We start from the raw sequence: 17,801 nt of genomic DNA on the forward strand, positions 1-17,801 counted from the left end.
CTTCAGTTGTTTATCTTTAAAAGAGAGAAAGAGATGGGTTTTACCTCATGAGAGCTGGTTTGAGAACTAAATGAGATATTGCATGTAAAGTGCTTAGCATCATTCCTGACATATAGCAAGTGTTCAGTGACAATTTTTATTGTTATTAGTACTGCATCCTAATTCAAGACAACAGGCCATATTAATGAGACAATTCATAAGCTCAATAATATCTTCAATGACTACAGTATGAACATTCTTATTCATAAAGTAACCCAATACTCAGAGAGCAAGTATTTGACACTTAAATTTAGACACAGGCCCACCCTTAGGGCAGATAAGCTATAACACTCCCATCAGAAACACATGTAATCAAACACAAACACAGTTGATTTCTACAGCAAACATTTCAGTGGGAGAAAGAAAGACTAAACATAGCATCATAGCATTTCTGGTCAAGTTTTGCCACTGAATAAAGAAAGAGATATTTAGAGCTGGCCCGGCACTCACAGATAAGCCCTGGCATTCTCCTACTGAACGTAATCAATTTCACAGCACACCACCAGCAAACAAGCACTCTGTGATCCTGATAGATCAAGACACAAACGAAATCCTTTTGTAATCATGTTTGTACTCAGACAAATACTTTATTGTCCAAAACACAAAAATGGCCAAACAATCCCTCTATTCTAGCCGATAATGAGTGGTTGCTGCTTTTTTACGAATCGTGTCTTTGCCTTGCTTTATTCTCTCTACTTCCTGGATAAGATTTATCCATCATAGAGATGCCTATGCTTTTTGACAGGATCCATCTCAAAGAAAAGCACTGCTTCCTTGAACCCTCCTCAAGGAATACCTCTTACTGAGATGCCCCACTGTTCCCCGTGGTATGTGTTCTCTATTCTTGGCAGCAGGTCAATAAACTCAACTTTGTTCAACTGCAAGTGCATCCTGTGGCCTTTGGCTGGAGGACACTGACAATTTATTTTCCTCCAGTATAAGAATAAGATGATCAATCTTCTTCTTTGTAGACTTTATCATAATTCTTGAGATTTACTATATGAAACAAAAATTTTTATATTATTATAAACTTCTTTAGTAGTTTAAAATTTGGATGGCATTCTTTTCTTGGGACTTCATATCTTAATATTTTGACACTGATTTACATAACCGCCTTGTGCTATTTATTAGATTTGCTGTCTCAATTTCTAGTCAATGGAAGCCAAGTTTTAATCAAGGAAAACACTGCTGAGCTAGACAGGAAATATTAAAATCTGTTATATTACATAAGAAGCAATACATTTCTTAATGACTCAGAGAAATGAAGTATGAGAAAATGGGTAGTTTAATGACAACAGGTTAAAAGTGAAATGAATGAAAAGTCAGCAGACCTAGAATCTACTGCTAACTTGCCCCTACCTAGCTGTATAGCCCTAAACAAGTCTCTAAACATATTTGATTTAATGACTTTATATGTCAAAGAAGAATTAAGTGATGTCTGATTTTTTTTCAGATCTAAAGACCCCTATTTGACTCTACGATATGATAAAGTCACAAGCCAATAAAAGGTCATCACAATACATTATAAAATGTGTATAAATAAGTATTTAATAGAATATTTTAATATCTCTATTCTTAAAATAAAATTTGACATTTTTGAAAAGGTCTAAATAAGACTTAATCAACAAAGTATAGTTAGTGCACAAGGGAACCCAAATAAAGAATGCTCTTAACATTTGGGATAAATAATAGAAAATATCGCTTTAAGACAAAAACTATTAAAATTTAATATAAAAGAACAAAATTAGTCGTTTATGAAAATCCACTTAACAAAAAAAATTAACAAGGCGCATAGAAGATCTCTTAAAACTCACAACTTATCTATTTAAATACTTTACACATCTAAGCGTTATTTTCCAGGGGTAATGGTCTGGTTAAATTTAATTCACTAAAGATCCTTAGATTTAGTAACATAGATTTGAATCTTCATACGTTGAGACTATAGAAACCTCCCTCCACTAAGTGGAAGGAAACTATTCTCTGTTGAGGATCATTGGAATTCATTTACTTTACTACTGATATTTAGGGTAATCCAGGCAATACAAAACTTAATGTAATATGCTTTACTCAAATTCACTTCTGACTTGCAGAATGAGCCAGAAATCAATTGGCTTCAACTGCCTCTCCAAAGACTGAACCATTATTCAGCCTCATCAAGGCAGAAAATGCACTCACTCGCATTCTAAATCTGTTTTCTTTATTCGAGCAAGCAACATATAGACCAAGTCACTTCTGAACAAACACTAATGAAACCACCTTTGGCACTTAAGCATCTAGGTTATGTTATGTCTTGTGAAGTTACAACGTGCCTCGGCGATTGAATTTCTGTACTATATGTGACTTCAAATTGAACAATAACCGTTATAAGAGAAACTCACGTGAATACATTTGGAAGAGTTGAGTTTAAAAAAAAACGAATTTCCTAAGTATAAACTCTAATATATAATATAGTGTCTAAGAGCACAAGTCAAAGACTTAGCTTCAAATTCTAGCCGTGTGAACCTGAACAAGTTACTAAGTTCTCTCAGCCTCTTCTACTCATCTGTACATCTGGGACAATGCCTCTTAGGTTTGTTTAGTTTTGTTTGTTTGTTTGTTAGGATTAAATAAGAAAACCTATGTAAAGGGCTTAGCATACAGGGTCTGGTGTAAGTGCTCAACAAGAAGTAAATTTTATTATTATTCTTTTATTTATAAACTTCATTTGAGAAAATAACTCATCTGTAACCCCCACAATATGTTATTATAAGATTCTTACTATATTTCAACTAAAATATTAAACCTCTTTCTCTTCTATATTGTCACATGGAGTTAGATCTTCTTTTTTTTTTTGATTTATAATGCTATATTGAATTTTCCTTTCAAATTATGAAGGCAATACCAGCAACAAGCCAAATAACACAGATGCATAAAAAAAAGCCAACAACCTTCTTTCCCCAGAGTAACCAATACCAGTACACTGGTTTATATGCTTCCATACTTTTCTCTATGCTTACACAAAATCACAATATGAAGATTCATGTATATGTCAACAGTCCATTATCTATATCACCACACATTTCTCTATGTTCATATAAACAAATATCCATATTCATATATGTGTATGCATCTGTGTGTATTTCTTAGTCAGTATAAAAATGGAATTATACTAATCACAATAAGCTATAACTTTTGTTTTTTACTTGACAAAAATACATGAATATCCTTTAGGTTAAAAGTTATAACAACAAACTCATCCTTTCTATGAACTGCATAACAATACATAGCATGAATACAGCTCCATTTATCCAAGTATTCCACTACTGAAGGATATTCAGATTGTTTCCCATTTTTTTCTTTTTGCTCCTACAATCCATTTATAAATGATCATCCTAGTTCAAATGTCCTTACATATTGTTTTTATTTTTATATGATAATTTCTGAAAAGTGAGGGTTAGCACTTATTATGCCCCAAGGACTATTCTAAATGCCTTACAGTTATTATCTCATTTAATCTTGACACAACTGGATGAAGTATTAATTATTACTCCTATTCGAGTATGATGAAATTTAAGTAAGTAACTTGCCCAAGCTCACAAGCTAGTGATGGATAAGTGATTTCAACCCAGGTAGTCTGACCTCCAAGTCCTTGCCTTTAACAGAATCCTTATCCAGAAATTGCCAAATTACTTTCCCCAGAGAATGCACACCCACTTATGGTCCCTTCCATAATAGTTTCTATAAAATATTCAAAGCCTCCCACTGTACACCACAGAACTAAATGCTTAGCTAATGCTGGGAGCCAACAACTGGCAGTGTGCTTCTTTGGGTACATAGATCCTATCTCATTAACATAGCTGAGTGTATTTCCTATAGCCTGAAAGCCTTTTGCAATATGGAACCTGGTTATACCGAGGACTGTCTCTTTAGACTCCTTTAAGCAGTTGGAATCAAGAAATGAATCTGTTATTATTAGTGAATGGGATGCAGAATACTGTTTCTGCTAACAGATTCCAGATTTACACTTCAGGGAAGCAGACACTGAGAATTTTTTATTTATAACTTGATGTTATTAAAATTCTTACTTAAAAAGTCTCCAGTCCTTTAATCTTCACAGACTAAAGTAATTCTTTCTCCTCCTCTCAAAACAAAATTCTCAAAACTGAGTACAATTATAATGGCATACTATGTTTACTAATTTATTTACTTTTCTCAAAAGTGTTTCAATATGCAATAGACTCTTGGGGACTTGAGCGAAGGGTGATTTTTACTAATCAAGTAATGAACCAAATTAAACTCAGCAATCTGTAATTGCTTTTCTTTGGAAGATGATAACTTTAGGGCATGATATTGCATTGGGCTCCTATATTGAGAAAGGAATAAGAAAAGAAAAATGCTAAACATTGTCCTGAGATCGGTATCATGTTTTATTAGAGAAATAGAGACACAATGAAATGATCACAGAATTCTGGGAAAGAAATGATTGCAATTTCCAGGGAGTGTGTGGGTGGTGGTTTTTCTTATGCCTCAAGAAATGCAACTGGAAGTGCTTCGGTGTTTAAGATCTTAAGGCTAATTGTAAACACTGCCATTTTATAAACACTATTGACAAGTAAATGCTACAAATGACCTAAAGTTGAGTTGGCACTATGGTAGCAAGGTGGTATTATTCAAGCGTGTTTCTGGGAAAACAGGCTGAAATGATTTGGGCTGAAAACCTCTTACTTGAGCAAAAACCATTACCAGCTTAAGAATAAACTGTTGAAGAAACAACAGAAGTTGAGATGCAGTATAGTTCTCTGCTGGAATTACTTGGTTATCGCAGGTAATATGCCAGCATATAAAATTGCCAGCATATAAAATTTATGTGCCAGTATATAAAATAGCCTCTGTGGTTGAGATTTAGAGACTTTGGGTGGCAACTTCATGGTTGGTATAAAATCAGGTTAGTGAATAAAGTCAGCTTTGGGCAAGAATAAACAGTAGTCAGAAACAGTTAATGTCTGTAAAATTTGAGCTAGAACTGCTAAAATTTGTAAATTTTAACGCATTCTGTATTAACTCATTTCACACACACCCAGTTGAGTATGGAAAGTATGACTGGGTCTATTTTATACTGGAGGAAACATTCAGAGAAGGTATTGTAACTTGTCCAGGAGCACTTATCAGTAGTGCGGGAGCTGGCTTTAAGGTTTCATATTTCATTGGCTTGCCAGCACGCCATGCTTCTGAGAATGTGAAGGGGACAATGACAGGGCCACACTGTAGAATCCAGCAAATTCCTTTCTGCACAAAGCAAGGGAGGCCTCTTTAAACCCTCTGATTGCTTAGAACCACACAGTAGATTAGAAACTGCAGGAGTGGACCCATCGGGAGTGGCATTGGGAGAAGCCCCGCGGTGGCTAGGGTGAGCTGGAGGAGGGCTGCTGGACGGGCCTGGGGCGCTGCAGGGCCTCGCAGGCGCCCCACCTGCGCAGCTCGCGCCATTCCCGCCACCTTCCATCAGCGCGCCGCGCTCGGCGCTCAGCGTCCCGCTCGTCCCCAGCCCGCTCTCCCCGGGCTGTGTCACTCACTCACGGTCTGGGACACCTTCAACTCTTGGTTGAGCCACTGACACAGGATCTCCGACATGGTTCGGCCTGAGCCTGGGACAGCAAGCAGGGAAACCAAGCCAACGGGCTAGCGTCCTCCTGTTGCCAAGGGCAACCAGTTGCTAAGGAAGCGTATCCAGGCCAGAGCTAAGTGAAAAGCTTGGAGAAGAGAGGCGCTGGAGCCTGGCACTGAGGATAGAAAATCATGGCCTGCCCCCTGCCGGCGGGTATGACTGGAATGTGCGCAGGCGCAAGAAGCTCGGCGCGGGCAGCAGCTGGGGGCGAGCGGAGCGGAGCGGAGCCTGCAAGGGGACCGGGAAGTTAGCTAGGTGTGGGTCTGCGAAAGGGGCAAGGGGTTCTTGGACGAACAGAAAGGGAGTCTTTATTGAAGGGGAATTTTGTTTTTCCTGTTTGTCTTTCGAAGAAACCTACTGAAGATCTTGCTCTAAGGGCAGCACTTTTGTCATTGATTTACAAATGTTAGTTTTAATTGCTGTATTGTATGGGCTGCCCTGACAAAGACAAAATGTGTCTTATTCACCGGTTAGTCCCAGACTTGGTATTGGGCCTGACACCCAGCAAGCAGTCAATAATTTTGTTGGTAGAGGCAGAACTAATAATTAGGATAATTCATATCTCTATATTGTTTCGAGAGGTGACTTATTATTTAATGAACTTTTCCTCTGGCCAGTTTTTGCTTCAAGGTAATTATTTTAAATTGGCTTTTGACAAAGACTCTCACCATAACCAAACTGAGTCAGGCTTCTCTGAGCCCTTTCCTCCCTGGGGCCCCACCATGTGCTCTGACTTGGACCTCCTGCATCCGGTTTTAGCAAGAATCCTGCTGAGTCAGTTTAGCAAAAATCCATTACTCTGTATATCTGATCAAATTCCTCAGCCCCTACCCTTGATATCTGATCCCCCTGGCCTTTTTTCAAGAATCCAGTCAGGTCAGTCTAAGCAGAATCCTTCTTACCACTGATGTAATTACCTCTTAGTAATTTTACAGCCCCTGATGCAACCCTGCTCCTTGGCTTTAAATTCTCACTTTTCCTGCCGTATTCGTAATTGAGCCCCAACTCTCTCCCTGACTACAAAACTCCAGTTCAATAGTTCCTTGAATAAAGTGTTCCTTATCCTTCTTTTATGAAGTGTCAGAAGAAATTTCCTTTAACAACTTCTAAAAGGTTAGATGAAATAATAGAAAAAAATTATATTCATACTATGTATCGTATTCTTATATGTGTAATAATAATGTATATATGTATGTCACAAATATAAGGAATTTCCCCCCCAAAGGCCTGGATATATCAAATTATGATTCTTTTAAACTGTGGGAAAGATACAGTAATGTCCTACTAGAAAGATCTCTTAAGATTAATTTGAAATTGATCTGTGTGTTCTGATTAGATATAAGTTTAGTACCACTTAACTGTTGGCTTTAACTTTTAAATCTCCCCTCCCATGACTTTCCTGACACCCAGCACAACAGGCATGACTACGATGGGAATTCTGAGGGAAATTTATTGCCAACAGGTTTGAGACCTGATAATATTTGATATGTCCCACCTTAGAGCTACCCAAATTTGGAAGATTATGAGATTCTAAAAAGCCTCTATAGCTTGAGGAATATGTCTAACAAAGCTTTATGCATTGGAAATAATCATCTCTGAAGAAGTTTCTAAGGAACTGAAGGGTGCCTAGACAAGGCCTTCAGTTCCTTAGAAGGCCTGCTTCTTGTCATCCCGGTGGTATATTTAAAGTTATGACTAGTGATATGTTTTGAGATTTGAAGCTTTAATTTCAGTAAGTCCTGGGGACTAGAAACCAATGTTTCTAGATTGCTGAGAAAATTGCTTTTGGGGAAGGATGTAGATGATGGTGCATCAAACACCACAGCTGCACCAGAAGAGAACGCCCCAGGTCACAAGCCACCTATAGATACGGGCTGTTATTTCCACATCAAAGCAAAATATTCCTGTGCCTATCTATAGGAAACATTTGGTGGTTGTTTGTTTCAAACGGTTATTTTTAGTGTTCGTCTTTGGAACTCAGCTCCAAACAACATAATCTGCCAACATGGTATTTTGGAAAAGAAGTTTATATATAGGATTTAGATAAATGAAGATGTAGACATTTTACAAAATAAAAGACAAAATCCTTCATTTCATAAAAAGAGAATGACATTTTTTTAGTCCCTAGAGCATCTGACCTGAAAATGATCTGACATTAAAATATTAATGAAAAATTTGAGCTATTACTTAAATAGATCCTTTTTACTAAGGTTTTCTTTTTTTTTTTTTTGAAGTTGTGAATTTAGTTATTAGTCCAAGTTTAATATTAAATCTATTGCCTTCCCAATGAAATCCCAGCTCTGGGTAAAGTTTCCACCATCTTGGTATTTTGTGTTAATGTGATATATGACTTGTTTGTTCCCCCAAGTGGAATCAGTGGGAAAAGAGATGATTAAAGAAATGAACAGTTTTCCATCTGTTCCTGAGCCTCAATATTGTTTTTTAATTAAAAATTTTAGAGTATGCGGCTCTTGCATCCAATTGTGACTACCACGGCAATTTTAAACTTAATAAAAATTTATTTTTAAAATATTACCTGTTATTTAATTACAAACATTGATTCTCCTCTGTAAACAGTGAAGAGTGGATTATAGAATTATTTTGAGACTACAGTTGGTTTGAAAAGTCATTCTATGTACTGAAATGGAATACATCTCATTCTTTTAAAAAATAATTGTAAAATTTTTTCATCATCAGAATTTTAAACTGTGAATAAGCTCAAGCTTTGGAACCAGACACACCTGAATCTGGATGTCTGCTTTTGATATGACTAGCTATTTAACTTTGGGAAAACTACCTAGCATCTCTGAGCTTCAGTTTCCTTATCTATAGAATAAGGACATAAACATTTGGTTGACAGAGTGGTGAAGATTAAGTGAGAAACTGCACATATTAATGTTTGGCTCACAACAGACACTTAATAAATGTTTCTTTCCTTTCCTCCTAAGTTTATAGAATTTTTCCAATACATTACCTTTTGGCTTAGTTTTGAGTACCTTAGATTTGCATATAATACTTTAAAAGGTTTTTGAGCCATTTTTTTAAATAGCTCCTTTGATTTTATTTTTGACTAATTCAATGTTTACATAGACATAATCATGTACAGAGACATGATTTTTAAAAAAATTTTAAAATCTTATTTTTTTAAAATTTTTTAAAATTTTATTTTTAAAAAATCTTATTTGGTCCTCCCCTCTATCGTGTCTTACATGCTTTTTTTCATTTCCCTTCTCCTCACCTTAGATTATTCTCTCATTCCTTCTCCTCGGCACTTTTTGCAATGAACTTGCTCACTTTACATTCATTAATTCAGCAAATATTTCCTTTATTGTCCATGATAGCCACCCGAGCTAGGGTGATTCTTCCCCTCCAGTCATTTATGCAACCAGTCCAGTTCAAAATCCTAAAGCCCTTCTCTATTTCTCAGCTCAGACACTTACATGAACTTCACTAGAGCAGGGTTTGTTTACAAATGTGGGTCTTGACCTCTTAACAGAATATATAATTACTTTAGTGGGTCATGCCAGAATTCTTTATAAAGAAAACAATGCAGAATAAAATAGAATAGAAATTATCAGAGACCATTAAAGTAGGAAGAGTAAGTATGTTTTGTGGGATTTCTTTTTTGGGGGAACATTTTTGAAGCCACTGTCATGGTAGATGGAGACCCCACTGAAGGTCCTTTACGATCTAGCCTTAATTCAACCTTAACTGTAAGCCACAAATTTCTTTTACTCAACTTGCTCACATTATTTTACTAGGTCCCAACTTTCCCGTCTCTATATCCTTCCTGGGCAAAAAAAGGCAACTTCCTATCTTAGCCAATCCTACTTGTGCTCCAAGGTCGAGTTCATCAATCACTACCTTCACAAAAACTACTCCCTCCATCTTCCCAACCCCTCTCCCTTCTGAAAGAACAAAATAAGTATTTTCCCAGACACCTAACTTTTACCAACTACTCACAACTCAGCCAGCAACTCAGTTTTCCGATCTTCTAACATGTTTCTCAACACTTTTTCAAATGAGTATTGATTTAGGACCTCAGAAGAGGAGACAACTTCACCTATTATTATTTATGGCAAATAACAATAATGCTGTGGAAGTTTCAAAATTCTTGAAGTCTTTTATACTAAAGCAGATATGATCTTTGCTAATATGTGTCTGAATATCCAAGCCCACATGATTTATCTTATATATGGATTATGTCTTTCTCAAAGACTTAAATTTCTAATCTTAGAGAGCAATAGAATTTGAAACAAAATCAAGTTAAAAATCAAAACAAAATAAAAGAAAAAAACTTGGAATTATATGAAAAAATGGGAGTCATATGTTCTCTAAGAAAGAGAAATCAAAGTTCATTTATCAGAATTCTTGCTCTAATCTCTTATTTTCCCATACCGAAGTCTTCAGAGAAGCCAAAACACACTTTAGTATTATAAACTTAGAGCCTTAAATTCATGTCTATCTTTTCCCTTCCCCAGCAAAAAAATTAACATTACCGGTAAATTCTCAATTTTGTTGACTGTAATCAAGTTATTTTTATAGCAATATTGCACTTGTGCAGATAAGTCTGCATTTTTACCTGTCTCACAGATCCAGAAAACTGGATCTCTATGTGTGCCAAGTTTTACAATTAATTCCACTACAGTTTTTCTCTAAAAAAGATATTTTCCAGAGAATCAGGTTTTGTCGAATTGAGTAATGACTAAAAGTCATTATCCTCTATACTTCTACTTTTGATGGAATCTTTCTTTATTATGCTTGCAATGTTTCACATGTAGACAATGATCCATCCTGTAGTTCTGAATACTTCTGGTCGATTGATATTTCTTCATTGTGCTATTCCTCTTACCTTATAAAACTCCAGTGGTTCCTCATTTCCTGTTAAGAATATATGCCAGACTTTCCAGACACTCCATAATCTGATTCTATTCTACTCAGTGACTCTAGTTTCACACATTCTATCATGAATAACAATATACCATGCTAATTCCTAACTCTATTATGTGACCAGCTGCACCAAAACCTACTCCTAAATTCAAGTCAGATTTCTTTTCTAAAATTATCATTAATAGCCCTAATTGACAGTCATTTCATCTCAACTCCAGTGGGGTAAGATGCACCAGTAGAATCTTGAATAGCTGAATACATGGATTGCTTTTTCATTTTTACATATCCAGAACCTAGAACAAATTTTCATGTGCCCAAATCTAGAACTATCAAAATCCTCACTCAATAAATGCTGAGGCATAAATCCTTGAAGGCCAACAGGATTTTTAACATGTACCACTCATTTCAGCACCTATGTATTATATTGTATAATTTATTGTTCTTTTGTGCCACAAGCTGGATTCCATTCTTCTGTATTTAGGACAATGATAACCACAAAGGGACATATAAACTTGAGAACCGCTTCTATTCATGTTCTGATTTCAGTTATGGCCATGATGGAATAAAGGGTATTTTAGGTCCCATCCACTATAATCAATTATAAAACTGTAAAAATATGTAAAGCAACTTTGTGGGCAGTAGACATAGTGGACGTTCTCCCCAGATTTCTTCCTTGGGGAATTTTTCTGACTGTGACTTAAAGAAGTGGACACCAAACAGAGGGCAAAGATTTCACTGTGTGGAGGAAACAGACTGAAATTTGGAGGCCGAAGAAGCAGCTGGAATTTGTAGGGTAGAATAATGGAGAAGAAGAAGCTATGTAAAGAAGGAGCTCTAGAAATTAACTTGGCATCTTCTTAAATCTGGCCAAATCTAAGGCTTTCCATGTACAGGGGGAGTGAGAGCTGATTGGAGATCTTGGATGTTCCACATTTTCAGAAGTAACTGGAGTTCCAACCAGCCAGAATGAAACAAAACAAAACAAAACAAAATGAATAAACAAACAAACAAAAACGAAAAAACAAAAAAAAAAACCAAAAATATCTTACTAAAGACTCAGAGTACTCAGGTGACAATCTGAAAAAGAAAAGATGCTTTTTTATTGTAGGGCTATTTTAACCATTTTGGAGTGGCATATTGTGATCTCCTAGAATCACTATATTAAAGAATCACTTTAAGTAGATTTGGCATACTCCTAGTGAACTGATCCATGATCACCTAATTTCTAGAACTGTTAAAAAAAAATAAGGTAATGAACTTTATATATCAGAACAATCTTTCCTTAAAGCAATATTTCCTAGTATGAAGTACATGCACCCTGTGGAATACACATGAGGATGTAGAAAATTTATAACTTCCATTTATACCTTTGTATTTGATATTTTAAATTTTTCTGGATTTTAAGTATTTTCAAATATTCATTTTATTTATTTAGTTAATATAAATGATTTTGTACTTTATGTCTATCTTGCATAAATAAATAAATAAATATGGAGATCTCTGATGTTTTTAACTGACATGATGCATGGTCAGAATAAAAAACGGTTACTGCAAATACAGAGGATCCTCTTTTATTCACTCATCAGCAAATATTTATTGAGCATCTGTTCTATGTAAGGTATTATGTTAAGGCAGGGATACATTGATGAGAGAACACTGACAGATCCTTTTAAGTTTAGGAACATTTGTTGGTTAATAGATGAGGATTTCCTTCTACAGAATTACAATGGAAAGTGAAATCTTCTTGGAGGAAAAAATGTCTTGGGTTAAAACAACACCCTTGAGCAACCTCATCATAAACTGGAGAGATCTTGAGTCATAAACAGTGAAAAGTCTGTGGACATGATGCAAAAAAAAAAAAAAAAGAAAGGAAGAAAGAAAAGAAAAGAAAATATAAATAAATATAATTAAAATCAATTAAGTAAAAATTACCTCCTGAATAAACAGTGATCTTCCAAGAAGCCTCAAGTTAGAATGCCTATAAATTTTGAAAGTCTGCCTAGTTTTATTGCCTAGATCTGAAGGACTTGTTAGTGCAATGTTGAATAAAACTTATTTTAGTAGTCTGTTGCTGTAGGAAGTTAGCTCAAAAATTTCAGTTTTACAAGCCTCCTGCCAAAGTCCTCTGTTGCTTGGATTCCTGTTTTGCCAAAAGCAGTTTTGTGTCTTCCACTGTAGTTATGTTGATGTTCTGTGCTGAATGAAAGTACATGAGGAGTTTTGCAGAAAGAATCAATTTCTAAAGCAGTTATAATTTCCTTTGGAGTGTAAGAGAGAAAAACAGATATTAAAGAATTGAGATTTCTTACATGAACCGATTCGCCTTAATATAAAAGAAATAATAACAGGAAATTTCTAAACTCTTCAATGAAACTTGGTCTTAATATCTATACCACTTCCTAGAACAGAGCTGATAAATTTTAAGGTCATAAATTTTGTTAAATGAAAGAATAAATCTACACCTAATAGACTCTCAATTAAAATGAATGAATGAATGAATAAAATCAGTGATATGTAGAAATCAAAACATAATTAGAATCATTCACTAAATAATTTTCAGATAACAAGGTAGTTAAAGTTCAAGGTTAATAATTTCCCTATGATACATGGAAGATGGCAAATAATGGTAGAAGACAGGTTTCCTTCCTCTAATCTAATGTCTTTTCTTGAGTTTCCTGTCTCTGTTACTGGCAGCACCATCCTCCTAAGCAATCGATAATGAAAATGCTTTGATTTCACCTTCTATTCATTGTACTCATTCAAGCAATTGCCAAATGTTATTGATTTCCACCCCCCCAAAAAGAAAAACCTGTAAAATGAACACCTCTACGTTTCTACCAGCACTTCCTTCATTCAAACTCTTTGTACCGCTCTCCTTAATTACTGCAATAACCCCTAAATGATTTCTCAACTTCTTATTCAAACCCTCTAATCCACAATCTACCCTCAAGAGTGCTACCAGAGCGAACTCTTTTTTTTTTTTTAAACATTTTAAATATTTCATTTAACTCTCTTCTTGCTTGTATGATAAGTCCACTGTAGTTCTTATCCTTGGTCCTCTATAGGTAAGATGTTTCCCTCTCCTTGGTTTTTTTCAAGATTTTCTCTTTGTCTTTGGTTTTCTGTAGTTTGAATATGATTTGCTTAGGTGTATATATATGTTTTTCTTATATCTGTGTTGCTTGATGTTCTGTGAACTTCTTGGATCTTTGATTTAGTGTTTGTCATCAATTTTGGAAATGTCATGATGGTTGTTTCTTCAAATATTTCTTCTGCTCTGTTCTCTCTTTCTTCCCCCTTTTGATCTTCCAATTATACATATGTTTCACCTTTTGAAATTGTTCCACAATTCTTGAATGTTCTGGCCTGTTTTTAGAAATCTACCTTAAAGCTCACTAGTTCTTTCCCTGGCATTGTCCAGTTTACTGATAAGCCCATCAAAAGCATTCTCCATTTCTATTACAGTACATTTGATTTCTGGCATTTAACATAGACTCTTGAGTTTTCATCTCTATTTACATTGCCTATCTATTTTTTACATGTTGTCTACTTTTTCCATTACAGCTTTAGCATATTAATCACAGTTATTTTAAATTCCCTGTCTAATAATTCCAATATCTGTATCATATTTGTCTGTTCCTTATTTTGTCTTTTCACACTGTTTTTTTCTTGCCTAATTGCATGCCTTGTAAGTTTTTGTTAAAAACTATTGAAAACTAGACATGATATATTTAGTAATAGAAATTAAAGTAAAAGGCCTTTAATGTAAAGTTTTCTCTTAATCACTAAGAGTTGAGGTATGTTTAATGTTTGCTATAGTTGCAGGTGCCAGAGATTTTCAACCCCTCTAGTGTTCTCGTGTTTGTGTTCTACTTAGAAAGTCTGTCCCTTACAGCTCTTTCAGTAATAATCCACAGTTATTATACCAGAACTCTGCTGAGGTGGTAGTAAGTTGTCCTATAATTTAACATTTAATCTCATTCCTTTAGTAGACCCGTGTCCCTGCACTTATGACTTACACAAGCATTTCTTAGCTTTTATTTTCTCTTAGGTGAGACAGGAGGCTAGAAGGGGCTAGAGTCAGGTAAATGCAGATAAATACCCTTCCCTGTAGGTGGGGCAAAGCTTTGTACCATGAGAACTCAGAGAACAAGAGAAGCTGATCAGTTTCCTGGAGGTAAAACCAATGCCAACGAAAGGGTTTACCTCTGCCCGCTCTTCTCTAATACTGCAGCCCTGAGCCGTTTTCACTCCCAACTAGTTCACACTCAGCCTCCCAAAATTCATCAAAGTTACCATATAAGTATCCTCCCAGCTTATGGCTCCAACAGCTTCTGCTCCAGGTCAGCTTAGCTTGGCTATGATTTGTCTGTCTTTCCATGCATAGGGGTGATAGTTCCCTGTGATTTCACTTCTCGAATGGGTCCAAGAAAAGTCATTAACTTGCAGTTAGTTCAGATATTTTTTCTTGTAAGAGTGGGAGTGATAATTTCCAAGCTCCTTACATGTCAGAGGTAAAACCAGAAGTTCCAGAATTAACTTTTTTAAAAAGAAATATGATCATTTCACCTATCTGCCTAAGCCTGTGCATTTATTTTTCAACAGAAAAAAATCAAAAACTTTTTTAATGTAGCACCCAAGACCTCACAAATCTGCCAGTCCTAAATTTACCATTCATCTATATCTACCACTATAACTACTATTGTTCCTCACATATTCTGCCTTTATGTCCATCACCTAGAGTACTTTCCTCTACTCCCCTAATGAGCTATGATATTAAAATCTTGTTTATTTTTCAACGTCCAGATCAAATGTCCGCTCTCCCATAAACATTTCTCTTGCACGGGCTTGCACTCCACTCGGATTTAATCTTACTTTCTTGTGTTTATCTATTCATTTCAGCTTTTTATTTTTCTTTCTCAGAAAGAGCTTTGAATCTTTTCAAACATTTAAATAAGTACTTCTTTGAGCCCCTAGAGTACAGTGTTTTATCAAATGGAAAAAAAATTCAATAATTTTTATTGATTCACTGCATCTCCTATAAACAAATGTTCTATTTGTAGTATGCATTGAAGGCAGGGTTAACAACAGACGTCTATAAGACTTCTACCAAAGTGGCATTCAAGAGGATCAGGGATTGATTAGTGGCCTTTTATCAGTATGGACCAAATGGTTTTATTTTACCATGAGCCAGAGAGGCTGTGCTTGCTGACCCGGTGTCTATTAGGTTCTGGCCTCCTCTGTATCATGAAGCCATTATCCAGTAGGAAAACACTCCTCATGTTATTCATAGCAAATTCCTACCTTCTCAGTTTCTAATTTTTTACCCATTTCCTATTTACTACATTTTCGTAATCCAGTGTTTTCCAAATTCTTTGCTCTTTAATTTATCTCTTTCACAGTAATCTTGCAAATCTTTTGTTAATCTTATATATTTTCTTCACTTATAGAAGTGGTTTTAATGAAGGATTTCTCATTATAGATTATAATATAATTAAAAATTATATTATAAAATCCATATATAAATGTATTAATTCATAAGATTATTTTCTAATTTATCTTCTTCAACAAATGTTTACTTACTTTCAATTAATATATAATTAAAGAAAAAATTGATCAATAGTGTACTTCTTATTTTGCAGAGTAAAAGATGCCATACTATGCCTATGACCTCAAGGATGCAATTCTTATATTGTATAATAGAAACAATTAACCAGTTACTTTGCCTGTTGCAATTTTTTTTTTTTAATTTCCAAAATAAATGAGAAAAAGAGAAAAGTTTCATCCTGATATTTTCAAATATCCTACTCAGGTTACATATTACAGCTGTGGAGGGTCTTCATTCTCAACAAGTAAAAACTGCATTGAATGTTATCATCACCATATTTTTACTTTAACATCGTGGTGTTTGAGATACTCAAGAAATCGTTAGATGGATAACAATTTCAATCAGAAATTTTCAAATTTTCATAAAATTGAAGAAATTTACAGAATTAAATTTTATAGTTCCTATTAGAATGTTATATTTTAATATCAGTTTTTCTATGTTTCTTCTGTTTCAGCATTAGTATATTATGTGTATACTTGAGAGAATATTCAATTGGTAGACTGGAAGCCTGAGCTAATCAACTCCTTCCATTATAAACATATAAAACACTAAAAGAAATATAACCATTTAAAACTGATAATAAATAAGCTCAAAGAAAGAAAGGTCAGTCTCTTGTCATATGCCATATGTTAAAACAAAAGGAAAGTTAAAGAAAGACAGTTAAGACAAAGAGTAAAAGTGAGTTAATGTGTCAGTGGTCCAAGGGTGAGGCGAGGGAGTCATATTAGACATAAGCCTTGGTAGCTGGGAATGAGGGTTATTTAAGCTTCCACAAAGTGAAAGAACTAGAACTGAGCTCTTGGCATAAAACCACTAGCCTCAAAGTGCTCCCTCATGGGCTAAAGGATTCCACCCACCATTCTAGAGAAATACTGAGAAAACTTATATATTTTTATTCTTTCAGAGAGCTTGAGGTATGAGTAAAGTTTTTTAAGCAAACAAAAACAAAAACAAATTTTAGGACAATACTGTATGTTAGATTTGAATTTATACAACCAAACGGTGAAAAGACCAGTGGTTGCCAGGGGCTTGGGGGAGGGAAGGATGAATAGGCAGAGCACAGGGCACTTGAGAGGGCAGTGAAAACAAATTTGTTTGATACTTTAATGGTGGATACCTGATACTACGCATTTGTCAAAATGCATAGAATGTACAATACCAAGAGTGAACCCTAACATAAACTATGAACTTCGAGTGATAAAAAAACAAGCAAAAATGGAAACAAAACTAAGTCCCTCACAAACAGGTACTTGAAAATTAACAAGAGGCATACACGTGAACATGCACATACATGTACTTCTATATAATCAACGCATCGGAGAAAAAAATCACAACAGAAGTTATGCAATGTATGGAATTGAGCAACAGTGAAAGTACCAGATATCAAAATTTGTAGGATGTTACTACAATATTTATTTAAAAACTTTATTGCCTTGAATATATTAGCAAATAAAAAATTTGAAAATCAATGAGTGAAGGTCTTTCTCAAAACATTGGAAATGAGCAGCAGAGTTTTTTTAAAAAAGAAAATAATGTGTTAGAATTGAAATTAATTAGTTTTTAAAATGGAACTGATCAAATTTAAAAAGTTCAGGGCAAATAGTAAGGTATCTGTAACTG

At 35.0% G+C, this 17,801-nt stretch overlaps 1 protein-coding gene across 2 annotated transcripts in view; it reads right to left on the reverse strand.

The window, feature by feature from the left end:
* LOC111731827 (sperm flagellar protein 2-like) overlaps positions 1-5,775 on the reverse strand; it is a 41,362-nt gene extending 35,587 nt beyond the window's left edge. Inside the window, exon 1 of one of the 2 annotated variants that reach the window (XM_023523678.1) lies at positions 5,592-5,775. In XM_023523678.1, coding sequence (XP_023379446.1) covers positions 5,592-5,649 — 58 coding nt within the window. In that variant the 5' untranslated portion in view covers positions 5,650-5,775. The remainder of the gene's footprint in view (positions 1-5,591) is intronic. The other variant, XM_023523677.1, reaches the window with a different exon arrangement.
* Positions 5,776-17,801: the final 12,026 nt, after the last annotated feature.

The sequence above is a fragment of the Pteropus vampyrus genome, unplaced genomic scaffold, assembly GCF_000151845.1.
Source record: "Pteropus vampyrus isolate Shadow unplaced genomic scaffold, Pvam_2.0 Scaffold400, whole genome shotgun sequence".
NCBI classification, from domain to species: Eukaryota; Metazoa; Chordata; class Mammalia; order Chiroptera; family Pteropodidae; genus Pteropus; species Pteropus vampyrus.